Source organism: Argopecten irradians, chromosome 3 (assembly GCF_041381155.1).
Source record: "Argopecten irradians isolate NY chromosome 3, Ai_NY, whole genome shotgun sequence".
NCBI lineage: Eukaryota > Metazoa > Mollusca > Bivalvia > Pectinida > Pectinidae > Argopecten > Argopecten irradians.
Genome location: NC_091136.1, coordinates 17,402,625 through 17,422,471, shown reverse-complemented (window position 1 = coordinate 17,422,471; position 19,847 = coordinate 17,402,625). Strand labels below are relative to the sequence as shown.

The 19,847-nt window shown below is 36.0% G+C and overlaps 2 protein-coding genes across 5 annotated transcripts in view; one reads left to right on the top strand and one right to left on the bottom strand.

The window, feature by feature from the left end:
* The first annotated feature begins 6,783 nt into the window (after positions 1–6,783).
* On the top strand, positions 6,784–14,987 carry LOC138319510 (achacin-like). The gene is made up of 5 exons (XM_069262664.1): positions 6,784–6,850; positions 8,246–8,630; positions 10,565–10,666; positions 13,204–13,455; positions 13,869–14,987. Exons 1-5 carry the CDS (start codon positions 6,784–6,786, stop codon positions 14,746–14,748), a joined length of 1,686 nt encoding a protein of 561 aa, XP_069118765.1. The 3' UTR covers positions 14,749–14,987.
* A 556-nt stretch (positions 14,988–15,543) lies between these two features.
* LOC138317694 (glucose-6-phosphate exchanger SLC37A2-like) overlaps positions 15,544–19,847 on the bottom strand; it is a 34,359-nt gene continuing 30,055 nt past the window's right edge. For all 4 annotated transcript variants that reach the window (XM_069259537.1, XM_069259538.1, XM_069259539.1 and 1 more), the window contains one exon: positions 15,544–19,626. In XM_069259537.1, coding sequence (XP_069115638.1) covers positions 19,576–19,626 — 51 coding nt within the window. In that variant the 3' untranslated portion in view covers positions 15,544–19,575. The remainder of the gene's footprint in view (positions 19,627–19,847) is intronic.

The window sequence follows — 19,847 nt, the reverse complement described above, 5'->3', positions numbered from 1 at the left end:
TGAAAACAAAGAAAAATTAATTATGTACATATGAACAATGTATTACTCATAATTTTGAACGATGAATTACAAAAACAAAATGTTTTAGAAAAAATGGCTGTTTGTCTAATCACTTCATCACGAGATTAAGGCTCATTTTGTTGGCTAAAGTCTATTTTTGCTTGTCACATAGTTAACCATTCCCTGATTACGCAAACTACTTTAATGCTGAGCGTTACCATTATAAAATGGCAATGGTTTGTGATTTATCTCTTCAAATATTGCAAAAGAAAAAAAACCAAGAATTATTCAACAAATCTGTGTTGGTATTTCAATTCACAGTTTCTGATCTTTTTTGTAAATCCCAATAAATAACTTTCTCACTTTGTTCATGTCTTCATGTAATGTGAAGAAAACAATATTGAAAAACATGCGTTTCCTTATATAAACGGTTATCTAATTTTCGTGGTATTTCTATAACCACACCTTACCGATGTCTACATCAGAAGTGAATGACCAGTAAAGTGTGTTTACATCGAGGAGGTATGGTAAAATGCAATGTGTAAGCGTGTACGAAATGGTAAACCTAGTCGACAGGTGGGCCCATATTTGGATTAGGAGAAAGATACAGTTAGGATAGTGTGTAGCTTGTTGTTATCGATATATTTGGCATTTTGAAAATGTGAACTCGAAATAATTTCTCCAATTGCCATACTTATAATGCCATTGAGCCAAACTTGGAATCCTCAAACGAGACGTGCCAGAATAACAGTTTCTTTTCAACTGTTCGTCGGGTTCCATTTAACAGAACATCGGGTTCGTCCCGGAAACAAACGAACCGTTCCAATAAATTGAATAAATATCCCGTTGCTGTATATATTTGTCTCTTTTACTTGTCTGACCTCAATTGAAGTTTTCTTCGCATACACAAAGCCATAAAAAGATAATATGATATGTAACATGTACAGTTATTGGTTTATCTAGACATGTGTTACCTATGTTAAACAATGTCATATAACTTATTAAATATGCGTCACTAAAACACATTGTGTAATAAATTGCCGGGGAATATGGTAATCTGATATGCTAAAGCATAGATTATCGACAAATAAAACCATAAATAAGTTACATACAAAAGCAGGAGAGCAAATACTGTGGAAGACTCCATTTTCGCAATTTTCGCAATTGTATGCGCCTTTATTATTTTCAACTTATTTTCAAGTATATAAATTCGCGATCACGAGATCTATAACTGACAACCATGACTTTACATAATATTATTCCGTCTTTGTATATTACAGAGTTAGATCCCTTGCGGATAGGCATCGATTGTTACGTCATTGTTACGTGAGCGTAATTAACATCGTTTTCTCAGAAAAGTATGACGTTACGCTCGGAAACACACAAGTTCACAATCAATACCTACCCGCAAGGGCAGATAACTCTGTAATATGTAAATACAGGTTCTTTTGCTCCAAGTATTAGCGACACATTTTAGTTTCATGTTCGAGCTTTTTCTGGAAGATACGTAAAATTGTATCACATGGAAATAAAGGCACTTGTAGTAATCATACCGTTTTGATGACTGAAGTTGAGTACTACTGATGTGGACAAATGGTGAAGATTGATGACACTTCTGGTACTTTCACTAAAGTCTTTTTCTTGCTACACCCACATGCGCATCTGTGCTTTAGCAGATATACATAATGAATTTTGATCGTTGTCTCGAATTACATATTTACATATGCAATGTATCCTATTATAGGAATCGATGGCAATCCTTGCATTATTTAGATAACATTTTCGGACATTTTGTGGCACCACGGTGTAGATCATAGTAATGTTATGATATAGGACACGGGTGTGGCACCAAGGTGTAGGTCACAGTAAGGCTTCGATATGACACAGATGTGGCACCACGGTGTAGGTCACAGTAAGGTTTTGATAGGACACGGGTGTGGCACCAAGGTGTAGGTCACAATAATGATTTTATAGGACACAGATATGGGGCCACAGTATAGGTCACAGTAAGTTGTGATAGGTCACGGATGTGGCACCACGATGTAGGTCACAGTAAGCTTTTGTTAGGACACGAACGTGGAACCACGGTATAGGTCATAGTAAGGTTTTGATAGGAGGCGGATGTGGCCCAATGGTGAAGGTCACAGTAAGGTTATGATAGGAAACGGATTTGGCACCACGGTGTAGGTCAGAGTTAGGTTTTGATAGAACATAGATATGGCACCACGGTATAGGTCACTGTAAGGCTTTGATAGGACAAAGATGTGGCACCACGGTGTAGGTCACAGTAAGGTTTCAATAGGACATGGATGTGGCACCACGGTATTGGTCACAGTAAGATTTTAATAGGACACGGATGTGGCACCACAGTGTAGGTCACTGTAAGGCTTTGATAGGACAAAGATGTGGCACCACGGTGTAGGTCACAGTAAGGTTTCAATAGGACATAGATGTGGCACCACGGTATTGGTCACAGTAAGATTTTAATAGGACACGGATGTGGCACCACAGTGTAGGTCACAGTAAGATTTGATAGGACACAGACTTGGCATCACGTTGTAGGTCACAGTAAGGTTTTAATAGGACATGGATGTGGCATCACAGTATACGTCACAGTAAGATTTTAATAGGACACGGATGTGGCGCCACAATGTAGGTCACAGTAAGATTTGATAGGACACGGATGTGGCACCACGGTGTAGTCCACAGTAAGGTTTTGATAGGACACGGATGTGGCACTACGTTGTAGGTCACATTAAGGTTTTGAAAGATTACGGGTGTGGCACCACAGTGTAGGTCACAGTAAGGTTTCAAAAGGACACGGATGTGGGACCACGGTGTAGGTCACAGTAACGCTTTGATAGGACACGGATGTGGCACCACGGGATAGGTCACAGTAAGGTTTTAATAGGACACAGTTGTTGCACCACGGTATAGGTCATAGTAAGGTTTTGATAAGACACGGATGTGGCACCACAGTGTAGGTCACATAATGTTATTATAGGACACGGATTAGGCACCCGGTGTAGGCCTAATTAAGGTTTTGATATGACACAGATGTGGCGCCAAGACGTAGGTCACACTAAGGTTTTGATAGGACACAGATGTGGCACCAAGGTGTTGGTCACTGTAAGGTTTTAATAGGACACGAATTTAGCACTAGGTGCAGGTCACAGTAAGGTTTTTATAGGACACGGATGTGACACCACGGTATAGTTAAGAGTTAAGTTTTGATATGACACGGATGTGGCACTATGGTGTAGGTCAAAGTAAGGTTTTGATAACACAGGGATGTGGCAGCACAGTGCAGGTCACCGTAAGGTTTTGATAAGACACGGTTTTGTTACAACAGTGAAGGTCACAGAAAGGTTTTTGATAGGACACGGATGTGGCACCACAGTGTAGGTCACAGTATGATTTTGATAGGACACGGATGTGGCACCACGGTGTAGGTCACATTAAGATTTTGATAGGACACGAATGTGGCACCACGGTGCAGATCACCGTAAGGTTTTGATAAGACACGGATGTGGCACCACGGAATAGGTCACAGTATGATTTTGATAGGAGACAGATGTGGCACCATAGTATAGGTCACAGTAAGGTTTTGATACGACACGAATGTGGTACATGGTATAAGTCATAGTAAAGTTTTGATAGGATACGGATGTGGCACCACGGTGTATGTCACAGTAAGGTTTTAATATGACATGGATGCGGCATTACGGTATAGGTCAGAGTTAAGTTTTGATAGGACACGGATGTGTCACCAAGGTGTAGGTCACAGTAAGGGTTTGATAGGACACGGATGTGGCACCACGGTGTAGGTCACAGTAAGGTTTTGATAGGACACGGAGGTGACACTATGGTGTAGGTCACAGTAAGGTTTTGATAGGATACGGATGTGGCACCACAATGTAGGTCACAGTAAGGTTTTGATAGGACACGAATGTAGCACACAGTATAGGTCACAGTAAGGTTTTAATAGGACATGGATGTGGCACAAAGGTATAGGTCAGACTTAAGTTTTGATAAGACATGGATGTGGAACCACAATGTAGGTCACAGAAAGGTTTTGATAGGACACGAATGTAGCACACAATATAGGTCACAGTAAGGTTTTGATAGGACATGGATGTGGCACAAAGGTATAGGTCAGACTTAAGTTTTGATAGGACACGGATGTGGCACCACTGTGTAGGTCACTGTAAGGTTTTGATAGGAGACAGATGTGGCACCATAGATTAGGTCACTGTCAGGTTATGATAGGACACGGATATGGCACCACGGTGTAGGTCACCGTGAGGTTATGATATGACACGGATGTGGCACCACAGTGTAGGTCAAATTAAGGTTTGGATAGGACACGGATGTAGCACCACGGTATAGGTCACAGTAAGGTTTTGATAGGACACAGATGGGGCACCACGGTATAGGTCACAATAAGCTTTTTATAGGACACGGATGTGGCACCACAGTGTAGGTTACAGTAAGGTTTTGATAGGACACGGATGTGGCGCCAAGGTGTAGGTCACAGTAAGGTTTTGATAGGACACAGATGTGGCACCACAATGTAGGTCACAGTAAGGTTTTGATAGAACACAGATGTTGCACCACGGTGTAGGTCACAGAAAGGTTGTAATAGGACACGGATGTGACACCACGGTATAGTTAAGAGTTAAGTTTTGATATGACACGGATGTGGCACTATGGTGTAGGTCACAGTAAGGTTTTGATAACACACGGATGTGGCAGCACAGTGCAGGTCACCGTAAGGTTTTGATAAGACACGGTTTTGGCACAACAGTGTAGGTCACAGAAAGGTTTTTGATAGGACACGGATGTGGCACCACGGTGCAGGTCACCGTAAGGTTTTGATAAGACACGGATGTGGCACCACAGTGTAGGTCACAGGAAGGTTTTGGTAGGACAAGGATGTGGCACCACGGTGTAGGTCACATTAAGATTTTGATAAGACACGGATATCTTCAGTGTATTAATTTTGATATGACACGGATGTGGCACTATGGTGTAGGTCACAGTAAGGTTTTGATAACACACGGATGTGGCAGCACAGTGCAGGTCACCGTAAGGTTTTGATAAGACACGGTTTTGGCACAACAGTGTAGGTCACAGAAAGGTTTTTGATAGGACACGGATGTGGCACCACAGTGTAGGTCACAGGAAGGTTTTGGTAGGACAAGGATGTGGCACCACGGTGTAGGTCACATTAAGATTTTGATAAGACACGGATATGGCACCACGGTGCAGGTCACCGTAAGGTTTTGATAAAACACGGGTGTGGCACCACAGTGTAGGTCACAGGAATGTTTTGGTAGGACACGGATGTGGCACCACGGTGTAGGTCACATTAAGATTTTGATAGGACACGAATGTAGCACCACGGTGCAGATTACCGTAAGGTTTTGATAAGATACGGATGTGGCACCACGGTATAGGTCACAGTATGATTTTGATAGGACACGGATGTGGCACCACTGTGCAAATCGTCGTAAGGTTTTGATAAGACACGGATGTGGCACCATGGTATAGGTCTAGTAAGGTTTTGATACAACACGAATGTGATACATGGTATAGGTCATAGTAAGGTTTTGATAGGATACGGATGTGGCACCACGGTGTAGGTCACAGTAAGATTTTAATATGACATGGATGCGGCAATACGGTATAGGTCAGAGTTAAGTTTTGATAGGACACGGATGTGTTACCACGGTGTAGGTCATAGTAAGGTTTTGTTAGGGTACGGATGTGGCACCACGGTGTAGGTCACAGTAAGGTTTTAATACGAGATGGATGCGGCAACACGGTATAGGTCAGAGTTAAGTTTTGATAGGACACGCATGTGTCACCAAGGTGTAAGTCACAGTAAGATTTTGATAGGACACGGATGTGGCACCACTGTGTAGGTAACAGTAAGGTTTTGATAGGACACGGATGTGGCACCACAGTGTAGGTCAGAGTTTAGTTTTGGTAGGACACCGATGTGGCACTATGTTGTAGGTCACAGTAAGGTTTTGATAGGACAAGGATGTGGTACCAAAGTATAGGTCACAGTAAGGTTTTGATAGGACACGGATGTGGCACCACGATCTAGGTCGCATGAAGATGTCTCGATAGAGGGCACAAGTCACAAAAATATTTTCCTCCGTAACTTTATGCTCTGTAAGTTATATGTGTATACATTAACATAATGTACCACGTATTGATCATCTGCAGGATTGATGGTTTGTATTTCCTGCTGCACTCGTAGAGATATACATATGTCAAAACAAGTATGAGTAAAGTTATGAGATTAATAAGCACAGTGAAAATCAATACGCGCTGCACAAAGGCCTAGTAAACAATGCACCGACAAGTTAATGAACGGATTTTGTTGAAATGTATAGTTTTTATTATCCATCAACGTTAACTGCATGTAAAACAAAAATAAAGATGTATAAGTACTAGCCTGTATATTGACAAAAACATTTTAATAGATACCATGATAGACATTACGTGAATTATTAATACATACATTTAGTTCATAGAAATTACCATAGGATTATACATTAAATAGAAATCGTCTACTCTGCATGTAACAGATGTATTGTAATAGTTAATCTATATAACAGGGATCCAAAAGGTATCTAAATCTATTTAAATAAACGTTTATTATAAACCTTGATCAGGAAGTTGCTTCGTGTCCCTGAGGTCGTACAATCTAAAAACAGTGGAGGACAAGGAATTTCGATGTTATTGCGTTTCTTGTGTCTAGTTGACAAGATGGCGCCGATCATGTTCCTGCTTGTTCTGTTTAGGCTGCTGACAGAAGGCGATGGTTCCGATGCAGGTATTGTTACAGTGGTCACGGTGATCTTAATTTTCTTCCTTTTTGTTTCCTTTCTGTTATTGACAACCTCCGCCTATTCTTATCACGTTATTAGCGTCATGTAAATGTTCAAACAATTCTTATCCATAGGTTATCTATGGAGTTGGTTATATCTTAAAAACAACTTACGTGCTAGACCTTTACAATATTTATTTTGTCGTCTGATGATGTCATTTTAAAGATTTTACCTGGAAACAAACAGCCTATAATTGTGAATAGTTCTATTGTCGTTCATTAGATTCAATAACTAAAACTGCCAGTCTAAATCATTATTTCGATCTTCTATTTCTATTGGACATCTAATGTTACACTACAGAAACGCTGTCTTTGACGGAGGCAATTTTACTGGTTAATCTTTATCTCAGGTTTACGAGGCAACCTATATATTTTATTAAACATTTCACAATGAAACGTTGCCAAACATGACTGTAGCCTCAAATAAACATTTGAGGCATCAACAAAAATTTCAAAGTCTATTTTCTGAACACTCATGTCTGTTTGTCTTTTTTTCATACCTTTGCAAGCATTACTACACACCTTGTTATGGACAATTGATATATATATATGTCTTCGACTTAAACCCTAATTGCTATTTTCTTGGGTATATAGCAATTTAGCAATTCGCTTTGAGCTCTGTGGTTAATTTCTATTTATGTGTGTTCTATTTTGCATCTTTCCAGTAATTAGCAAAAAACGAAATATCATCTCTTTTGCAGAAACATTTAAATAAAATAAATTACTAGATTGCTTTATTACTATACATTTAGAAAAAAATATGATATAAAACATCACTTTATAATGATGACAATTCTAGCTCCATTCCCATATACACTTTATTGTCATGTTTGACATGATTTATTTACAGACAACCTATATATTTTATTAAACATTTCACAATGAAACGTCGCCAAACATGACTGTAGCCTCAAATAAACATTTGAGGCATCAACAAAAATTTCAAAGTCTATTTTCTGAACACTCATGTCTGTTTGTCTTTTTTTCATACCTTTGCAAGCATTACTACACACCTTGTTATGGACAATTGATATATATATATGTCTTCGACTTAAACCCTAATTGCTATTTTCTTGGGTATATAGCAATTTAGCAATTCGCTTTGAGCTCTGTGGTTAATTTCTGTTTATGTGTGTTCTATTTTGCATCTTTCCAGTAATTAGCAAAAACGAAATATCATCTCTTTTGCAGAAACATTTAAATAAAATAAATTACTAGATTGCTTTATTACTATACATTTAGAAAAAAAATATGATATAAAACATCACTTTATAATGATGACAATTCTAGCTCCATTCCCATATACACTTTATTGTCATATTTGACATGATTTATTTACAGACAGCTGTCATGACGTGGTAGTAGTAGGTGGGGGAGTAGGTGGTACGTATGCTGCATGGAAACTGAGACAAGAGGGACTCAAAGTTGGCTTGTACGAATTTTCAAACAGACTAGGCGGCCGGTACTTCACGCATCATTTTTCAGAAGCCCCGGATGTCCCCGTCGAGCTTGGGGCCATGAGACTCCAGAAGGAGAACCATCCAGTTCTTTACCGAACTATCTATGATGTCGGATTAAAGACCGAAAAATTCGGAGGTCACGGTAATCCCGAAAGATTACTATACTATCTAAGAGGCAGTTATTTGAATGGAAGTGACTTTAAGGTAAACAACGTTCCGTATAACCTTCGACATTACGAAAGTCATGGAATATCAGAAATTGACAGGTAAATATGTTAAGATGATATCTATCTTAAATGCCTAATTATGCCAATGAGTTCAATATTCATTCTCAGCAAAAGTTTTTTTCTTTTTCCTTTTTTTTCGTTTGTATCTTTACAGGAATACTAGTTATGAAGTTAGGAATGAACTTATTCAAAAGTGTCATTTCTCATGTGACTGATAATATTTAAAGATGTCTCATTGCAGAACTACAGTTGTATTTGAACATCTTGATCAATACAAAACATGAAATTGTAATATCTTCAAGTTGCTTAAAACCTTGGTATAAACGAAATGTTCATAATTTCTAAACAAAACAAAACAAAAACAAAAAATGACATAAATGTTATCTGAGAACCAAAGTTGAGCGTAAAGATATTGGGAGTCTTATTGAAATACGGATGCAAAAGTTACATAGTCAATAGAGACTGATATGTAGAAATATGAATCAGGTCAACAACGTTCCGAACGGCGAGTGGTGCTATTAAATCATATCCGGAACAGGATTTTAAATCCATATGAATTAGGTCAACAACGTTCCAAACAGCGAGTGGTGCTATTAAACCTTATCCAGAACAGGATTTTAAATCCATATGAATTAGGTTAACAGCGTTCTGAACGGCGAGTGGTGCTATTAAATCATATTCGGAACAGGATTTTATATCCATATGAATTAGGTCAACAGCGTTCCGAACGGCGAGTGGTGCTATTTAATCATATTCGGAACAGGATTTTATATCGATTCAAATTAGGTCAACAGCGTTCCGAATGTCGAGTGGTGCTATTAAATCATTTCCGGAACAGGATTTTATATCGATATGAATCAGGTCAACAGTGTTCCGAACGGCGAGTGGTGCTATTAAATCATATTCGGAGCAGGATTTTATATCCATATTAATCAGGTCAACAGCGTTCCGAACAGCGGGTGGTGCTATTAAATCATATCCGGAACAGGATTTTATATCCATATGAATCAGGTCAACAGCGTTCCGAACGGCGAGTGGTGCTATTAAATCATATTCGAAACAGGATTTTATATCGATTCGAATTAGGTCAACAGCGTTCCGAATGGCGAGTGGTGCTATTAAATCATATCCAGAACAGGATTTTATATCGATATGAATGAGGTCAACAGCGTTCCGAACGGCGAGTGGTGCTATTAAATCATATTCGGAACAGGATTTTATATCCATATGAATTAGGTCAACAGCGTTCCGAACGGCGAGTGGTGCTATTAAATCATATTCGGAACAGGATTTTATATCCATATGAATCAGGTCAAAAGTGTTCCGAATGGCGAATGGTGCTATTAAATCATATTCGGAACAGGATTTTATATCCATATGAATCAGGTCAAAAGTGTTCCGAATGGCGAATGGTGCTATTAAATCATATTTGGAACAGGATTTTATATCCATATGAATCAGGTCAAAAGTGTTCCGAATGGCGAGTGGTGCTATCAAATCATATTCGGATAAGATTTATTATCGATATGAATCAGGTAACAGTGTTCCGAATGGCGAATGGTGCTACATGTATCAAATCAGGAACAGGATTTGTTTACACAGGCTTCTATGAAACGATATTAAATGATCATTTGATTGAAAAAAATCCACATTCTAGTGTTCTTATACACAAATCTATCAATACGTGTATTAGAATGATAACAGCATGTTTAGTACAACAACCAGCCATGTATTTATGTTTCTTGAATGTTTTGCGCTAAAATGTTAACTATTCAATATTATAATTTGCAGCTTCACGAAAATTGGGTACATTTATACCGAATCTAAGAGTTGTGTTGTTCAATGTATCAGCACCCAAACAAGTTTTCCTGAAGTTGCATATTACTCGTGAAATCTCTGTATCCTAAATCCTTTATTCTAAACAGTTACATGTATATCTAAAAGTATCTGTGTTCATTATTGGTATTTTTCAGATACTTGACACTCCGGACAAACTTCAGCGGTGATTTGTCGTCTCTAAACGAGGAACGTCCCTTTATTGTATCGGAGGATGGCGTCAAACTTGTCGACCAAACGTATGACACAGTATTCATTACATTGTTTTTTGTTTGTTTGTTTGTTGTTTTTTTGTTGTTGTTTTTTGTTGTTTTGTTTTTTGTTTGTTTGTTTGTTGTTTTATTTTTCTTAACCTATACAATGTACCAATACATTATGACATTTTAAGACACAAACCGAGGTTTTCCAATCGAATTATTTTTTTTCTTTTATCTGTTCGCTTTCATAGATTCATTAAATCTTATACATGGACTGTTGCACTGGATTTTTCACATAAACTCCATTATGTTGTTTTTATTCGCCATTGTTGAGAATATCAAATAGACAGAACGTCACGACTCTCAAAAGATGATGCTAAGATAGTAATAGAAAACCGCTCCTGTACAAAAATGATGATCAATTAATAAAAACAAGTTGCTTTCCTTTAAAAAGGAAAAGCAATACGTGGGGTAAAGTGGTAGTATAAAAACAACGTGTGAGCACTAAATGATTTTTTGTAATTAGGAAATGTATTTAGAAAAGCATGTCTGAGCGAAGCAAAGTTATTTGAACAAAGTTATACTATACATTACTGTTATGTTTAAAAGTTTGATCTGTCCATTATGGCTGTGACTGTACACAACACAATGTAAGGCGCATTTTGATATCCACTCATCAGAACAACTTTAATGATGGATCGTATGTGACATTAACAGCACTATTATCACCTTGGTTTTGTTCGAAGATGCACGCAATTCGAGAAATAATGTATATTTAAAGTCAAATAACTATTTTGGTAACATACTATGCTAAGAAAAATATTAACCTCAAACAGCAAACTGTATTGTAAACTGTTGAGAAAAAAAAACACAATTTCAGTTTTCTTTCAAATGCAGACGGCAGCATGACCGTATATTACGTTGACTAGGCAGTGACTATGCACTGCCAGCTTGAGTCAAGTTTCTCCTGTCGATCAAAGTCAAAAATTAAAAATCAAGTTGTTAAGTTGATGCAATTACAGAAGTATTTCCGATTTATCTATGACTTTTACAAAAAAACTTTTAATAAAACAGGCATTAGTTTAAAATTATAAATCTAAATAATGAAAATATTATTTTTGTTCCATTAAATAGATTGAAAGTTCGAACAGTTTTGTACAACTATACTCTCATTTAGCGCTATCATGATTACGATCTTTCCAGAGCCGTAGCATTTAAATTTCACAGCAGTTTCCTTCACTGTATTATTTACTTTTATCAGTTCTCCTTTTGAACCACATGTATTAACAAATTAATTGCCCACTTCACACACCTAGCGCCATCTCTGTGACATACCCCCGTATGATGTGGTCTCAGTATATAGTTACAGTGGAACATTCTAACGTGGATAACTTGATTAGTATTATAACATAATTTTGTTCATACATTTTACTTCATAATATTTTAATGTGACACATCTGTCAAAAGCTTACATTTATTTCAATATGTTACATAATATACATTGTAGATACATAATGTAGCTCTATTACATGTAACGTTAGGCATCTCCGATACATTCACATTACATGTAAGCTTACATTTTTGTACATTACAAAGTAAAACCAAACTAATTAACTTTGATTAAAGTTTTTGTTTTTAATATACGTTACTTCTTGCATGCACCAATTAGTTTGGAATGATGTTGGTTGATTTGCATTGTTTATAGGTAAATGAAATTTGCATGGTGTATACAACTAGCGAGATAAATTATATAATTAGTGTAATTGGCAGCAAGCTGACAGCGCTCAAGACCTTTACCGCCAATCCCGGGCTTGTGATTCAAATGTAGTTGTTTTTCTCGTCAAACAAAACTAAATTAACGTAAAATTGTAAAGGCAATTATATTACTTACTACTTCTTAAATAGTAATATTATAAATAATATATTTCAATTCTTAAATGTACCAATAAAATACACACATGTAAATTAGGTCCATTGTTCATACACGTGGCAAGATAAGCTGTTGGTGTAAATTTAACAGCAAGTAACCCCACTAGGCGCATTGTTCATCTGGCGACATAAACTATTAGTGTAATTGACAGCAAGTTGACCCCATTCAAGACCTTTTACCGGAAGTTCCCTACACTAGCGCATGCGTATAATTATTTTTCCCCATAGGCAAAACTAATTAAAACAATTCCCTCGCCAATATATGCTGCGTGGGGCTTCAGGCCCCACGCAATAAAGCTAGAAATAGCCGTTGAAAGTAACAGCACTCATAAGTGTGGATTATTTAGATAAATGTTTAAGTCGGCTCGTTTCCATAATATAAAACGTCGGTTGGTGAATTTCTCCAGGTTTTAGTAACAGACATGACTGTGATGTACTTTAATTACGTGTAAACAAGTAAAACGCAAGCGAAAAAAAAGAGAATCATCAAATACTTTTGATGAATGCTCGAACTACACATTATCAATCTCCCTCTATTGTTGATCTAACATTAACCGTTGATTGCAAAGGAAAGTGATTCATCAAGTTCATTTGTGAACAGTTGTAATCTACTTCAGTTTCTGACATTATAGCATTATCATGACGTGAAGTTTTACGCCATCAGGTCATTTCACATACTTTTACAGATATCTCGAATTCTTGGAGAAGTACTTGAGCAAGGATGCCATAAAGTTACTACAGCACGTTATTGTATATGGGTTGAGAAATGTAACAGCGGCAGTTGAACTAACTTTCACACCACCGGTGGGTCCGTTGCCACCTGTACCTGACATGTTGACTATATCTGGTGGGATGCAGAAGTTACCAGAACGATTAGTGGAACTATTCCTATCTGCCAGCAGGTACGTACTATAGTATGCTAACAGTAACTTCAAATATTTCATTTTTTTCAACACAAAATGAAACTTCCAAATAAACACTGTGAGTCTGATGTGGTAGTGTTTGGCTAGGTTCAGTTATACTTTTCGAGACTTAATCTGGATATAATCGTTTCAAATTACCGCGTATTACATTTTTTTCAATTCCCTTTTTTGTCATAAACAGGTGACTTTTTCCCCCGATGATCACATTTTATTGACAACCATTAATAAGAATAATGTCATTTACGTTATAAATTCACGATAATGCCAAGGCTCGCAAAAATAAAAACTTCTAAGACCGGTTTCATAAAATCTCATATGAAATGAACACTCATGTGAGATCCTATATATATGTATTTAAAAAATCCTCAGGTTTATGGATGGTATATTTTCAGCAAGCACAGTGTACATATGAATCACAAGCTAGTTAGCATCAGAAGACAGACTAAAGACAGACAAGTGTTGGGATTTCTCAAAACTGTAACGAAAGACGGAAGAACATATTCCACCCGGGAATCCACAACAGTGTGTACCCGCCGCGTAGTTTTAGCCATACCTATCCAATCCTTGCTTGACATTAACTCTGAAGTATTAAAGAGGTCTGATATTCGTCCCAATCTAAATTCTATAAATGAACACAAATGCAGCAAGCTGTTTCTACTGTATGATTTCCCATGGTGGAAGAACAACCGTGTTTGTCAAAACACCGACAGTTCAAGCATTCAAGCAACTATCAATAATTATGTTCAGTCGTGGATTTCAAATGGCGGTCGACCAAATGGAGTTGTTGGTCCTTCTATACACTCAGACCTCCCCCTCGATATAACTATAGATTTCGGTTTTTCTAGAACAACCGGTAAGGCTGTTTTGTTGGCAGCATATAATATACAGGAAATGTGGACAAATTTACAGAGCTTCGGAGAGCCAATTGGTAACGGCTTCAACAGCGTTTCCTCCGAGGTAGTCCGTCATGCCCACCTCTACCTTGCTGAATTGTATAATGTTTCATTCGCTGACATCCCAGCTCCAACAGAGGGAATTTTCTATAACTGGCGCGAGTTCCCGTATGTCAATGCATTCACTTACGCCAAGGAAGGTACAGACTGGATAAAGCTCTGGGAAACTATTCGTAAACTAGCTTTAAAAGAAGACATCTTCGTTGCATCTGGTACTTACTCAAAACATATGTCTGATAGCTGGTCTGAGTACTGTCTAGAATCTGTTGATGACCTGTTAGATAACTATATGCGTGTTCCTTTTCATCTGCGTCAATAGCTTGATTTCCACCCTTTAAAGGTATTTAGTAACCGCATTTTGGTAATCTGCAATATCGTCAAACATCGACCATTGTAATCAAGAATGCATATTCTCTGAGAATCGGATTGAATACTTCAAATCATAACTCTTTCAAATCTCATAAGTAAGATAATCAGATTCAGTATATTGTTAGATTATGACAGTGATTTTTTTTTTATTAAACAGAAACCATTCTGAAAATTTTCATGATGACAATATGTTACGTGTTGTGTTTTCTTACCTGAAGAGAGTATTCATGTCATTCATATTCATTCTTTTTTTTCTTTTGCAAAAATCTCACAATAACGACTTTGCGGGGATTAGTTCTTCCGTCCGTCCGTTAGCAATTCTTGTTACCGCTATTTCTCAGAAAGCACTGTAGGAGTCTTTCTCAAACTAAATATGTAGGTTCCCCAGTTGCGTATATTTTGTATTGGGACCGATCGACTGCAATCTTAGATTTTGTTAGCTAAAGTTTGTTACCGCCATATCTCAGAACGTACTAAATGTATCTGTCTAAACATTTATATGTATGTTTGTGGGCCCTAGTTGTGCATATTGCATTTTGGGACTAATCGGTCAACAAAATGGCCGACAGACTGCAATCTTGGATGTTGATAGTGGAAGTTTGAAAAGTAGAGAATATATCTTTTTGTTCAATTGTCAGACATAGATCAATTTTTGGTGGACGCCAAGATCCCTCTTGGATCTCTTGTTATACAAAACAACCCAAATGTACACGAAACGAGTTACGAAAATAAAGTAGAAAAGAAATAAATTATAAAATCTTTATTTTTGTATTTTGCAGAAGTTAGTTTTTTTAACAATACATTTCAAGTTTAGATATATGCGTTTCCGGGCAACAAATCTAAAAGCATATGTTGGGAGGTCGGGTGCTATTGTGGTTAAGCCGCTCGCCTTTCACCTAGTCGGCCGGGGTTCGATCCTCGGCACGGACGTGAAAAGGTTAGGGTTCACCTGCCCGATCACTTGGGTTTTCGCCGGGCATTCCGGTTAAAACATAGATAAAGTACTAATACGCTGTACATGTTAACAAAAACAAAACGTAAACTGTAAGACAACAGGAAACACCAAAATGACATACCAATATGCATAAAGTATATATTTCCATTGTTAAATGATATTTTGCTTGTACCACATTTTCGTTTTCAAATCCACATTCAAATATAACGCTGTTGCGTCAGTCATTTAATTGAAACAGACATAGCGTCTACAATTTATGTTATGAATGCTAACACAATCCAATAAGCCAATCATGGTTCATTGCAGAATGGTTTTATCAATTTCGTATATGTACCTAAAAACGTTGTTGTTATAAGAGAGCTTAAAATATTTTGTACCGCGTCGCTTATGTCAAAGAGAAAAGAAAATATTGCATAGATTGTCATGGAATGCTCCAAAGCCAAGGTTTGGTATAAAATTGATATTATTTTTGTCTACATATTCTATATTCCTTTATAACATTAATATTGATGGTTTTTGTGGCGGTAAGGAATTATTAAACAACATTTACGAATTAAAACAATGTAAAATTAACGATCAACAAAATAGTGACTTAATTAAAAACAAACATGCACCAAGTAAAACATTTGATGAGCTATAAATCCAAACATTTAAATACTGCACATGTGATTAATTACGAATTATATTTTAATTCAGTTAAATTCATGAAATATTAATATTCATAAAAACTTTTGTAAAATATATTAACTAAAACAAAATCGCATATATGAATTACAATTTTTTAAGGTAGATATACTTAATATTCATCTTGAAAAAAATCAATTTGATTGCTCATTAAAATAATCACTTTCCTGGCTTATAATGTCACATGTAAAATATTCAGTTGGAGTTAAAATGTAATAATTATCATTAACAACTTAAACATTAAAATACATGACAATTAGAACAACGTACGATGAAAACAATAAAATGATTTAAATCGACTAGAGTTGTTAAATATTGTTTCATTATTACAATGTAATACTTTCTTAAAACAACATTGGGATTTTGAATTACTTACTGACGTTTATGTCAACCCGCATTATCATTAATGACTTAAACAGTGTTATAATTGCGAACCTTTTCATAAGTCATAACAAAAAAGAAAGCAACAATTTTCGTTAAAATGACACTGAAACGAATCAAGTTCTGCCAATCAAATTGCGAAACTTTTAAACAGGTATCGCCTAAGCAACATCGAAAATAGTGTTTGATTCGTCTATAAGAACAAATTAAGGGAAAAGAAAAAGAAATATATATGTAGCCGTTTTGGAAAATTATTAAAACTTATTCGATATTTATTTTAATGAAAGACAGTTACTTAATATTCATAGACAATACACTCTTATTCTTAATTTGACTTTAATTTTGACAAAAATAAAATATCACATTATTTCATTTAGTAAGGTTAAATTTTCATGATATACTTAGACTTTAAAAGAACACTATTAAAAGAACACTTTTCATTTATCAAAATAATAATTTGTCACAACATCTCATCACTTACTGCAAACCAACTTTCTTTCACGGCTACTAAATTTCGCTATTACTGTTTCAAAACAATTTCGCAGAGATCAAGTTTCGCGAGTTAAATTTGAATTTAATTGTGCGAAAATTCTGGAATATATCAATTCGCAGAGATAAACTTTCGCGAATTCACCTAGAAACACGAAATCTGCGAAAATAAATCGCACGCGAAAAAGATTGGCTAGCAGTAAGTGTTGCACAAAAATGACAATACAGTATATTAAGTATATTCTATGGTACCAATGTTCTACCCTTTGTGTTATTATTCATTTGAGGATGTAAGTAAGCATTTGTGATCATTTTAACTTGCAGATATATTCATATTACATCTATATAACATTATATGCGCTGTTTCTGTGGATGGCGTGTTTTTTTTTTTTTTTTGTTTTTTTTTTTTCTTTCTTCTTTCGAATGTAACTGGAGTTAGAAGCGATCAATAACACGAACGTTTTCCATGTTTCGATTAAATGGTAAAACAATATCCACGAACAATACATTTATATACAAGTTATAGTTATATAAATGTTATTATTATTATAGTCAAAGATGTTACATCGCTGACGAATTATATTTACATCTATCAAAACAGAAGCAAAAACATTAGAATGTTTCTTCAGTTAGAAAAAATGACTTAGTTTGGCCAAGTAAAGAATTTATTGCACGCATCACTACCGGTATGTATTAATTTATATATCGCTCTTGGACCAATCTATTGTTAAAGATACAAAAAAAAATTAACTTTCGGTATCTGAGATAAGAATGAATATGGTAGTATCAAAACCCATTACGAAACAACGTTTAACATAAAATGTATTTAGAACAATAAAACAACATGAAAAAGTAACTTCTTGCAGACACAGAAAACACATTTGAGCCAACGGTGTTGTAATAACTGCGTTACGTAACACATCCATTAACATAAAACAAAAACTAATTAACATAGCAAGTTTAGGTTTTCTGCATATACATCCGGTTAAGTGAGAGAACACAAAACGCTGTAGAGCGAACAGTCAGGAAAGTATAACAGTAGTGTGGAGACAGAAGGCAAATTTATACTGCAGGCGTACAAATTTTAGCGGTAATTTCATTTCAGCGATTTAAACGCAAGTAGTGTTGCACTGAAACATGGTTTTTTAATGACATTTCTGTATATAGTGTATACAGTGATTGTTGTGATTGCGTTTATTCATCATTGCCACCTATTGAAATTAATATTGCGCTCAAATTCGACTGCGCATACGCACTTATACAGTACTGTAATAAATCAAATAAGAAATCGAAATTATGTGACATCGTAATTCGAATTCAGTACATAAGTTATTTAAGCAATCGTTTTCAAGGGCAGTATAACCAGAATTTTTTCTGACAGAATTGTCAAACAACGTCTCTTATGTCGAATTTGAATTGTAAACAGTAGTGTGAATTTGACGGTCTGGCCTTTCTAATCAACTATGTTATTGCAAGGTTGTTAAAACTATGCGGTCCCAACTTATTTCTGTATCTTTTCGATATGGATATTTATTGACATTTAGTGTGATAAGGGCACGATAATTATACCTTATGTTATATTCTATCTAATAACAGTTGGATCAGTTGTATCCGTTATAGAAAACATTGTGTTCAAAAAAAAAAAAAAAAAAAAACCACAAAAAAAAACTACAGTGCCTTGTTTCGAACGAGCGACTTTTGAATATGTTGCTTAGAATGCTTATAACCATTATAAACGGAACACATAATCAATAAAAATCAAGTGTCGTTGAAAAATTCATAGTAAACTAAATAAAATAAGTTATACCAAATAAAAGTAAGAAGACATATTAGTGAGTCGCGCTTTGACTTAAGAAATGGATTGCATATTAGTAAATATCCCGTGTATTAAAACAATAGCGGGAGGTGTTATTCCCTTGTTTTCCGAAATATTGTGAAAGATATGTTGCAATGAACATGAAACGTACATTTTATGTATTAACACAGGAGATCCACGAAATCTTATATGATTGGTTCAACGGTATATATGGGACCCGTAAGTAACATAGACAATTTGTTAAGCTACGGATGTCCATTAGTATCATCATTACCGTCTTTAAGAGACGTATCTATCTCAAAGTTAATATTTCGAAGGTATGGATATCCGTAGGAGTAACATAAGTCCATCTGTGTATGGTGATCCGTCAGTTTATGAACTGAATGCATATATATCACGTTGAGTAACCAGTGCAGTTCAAAGGTCTGTGGAGATTGGTTGTTTTGTAACGGTTACCTTCGAACTTTCTCTAAAATTTCCTTTCCGAATAGTCGCACAAGAAACTGTGAAAAAACAAAGGTGAGTGTTAGTAAGGGAAAAGTATTAGCACCATCATGTTAAAGTAAGTGCCAAGCATGATAAATTATGTTTACAAGTTATGATGTAAGTATAACATTAAAGTAAACAAGCTGAGATTAAATTCCATTATCAGTCAATGGTAATAGTATTCAAAATGTTGTCAATGGAATGAGTATTAAAAATAAAAGAAAATATTGGTATTTGA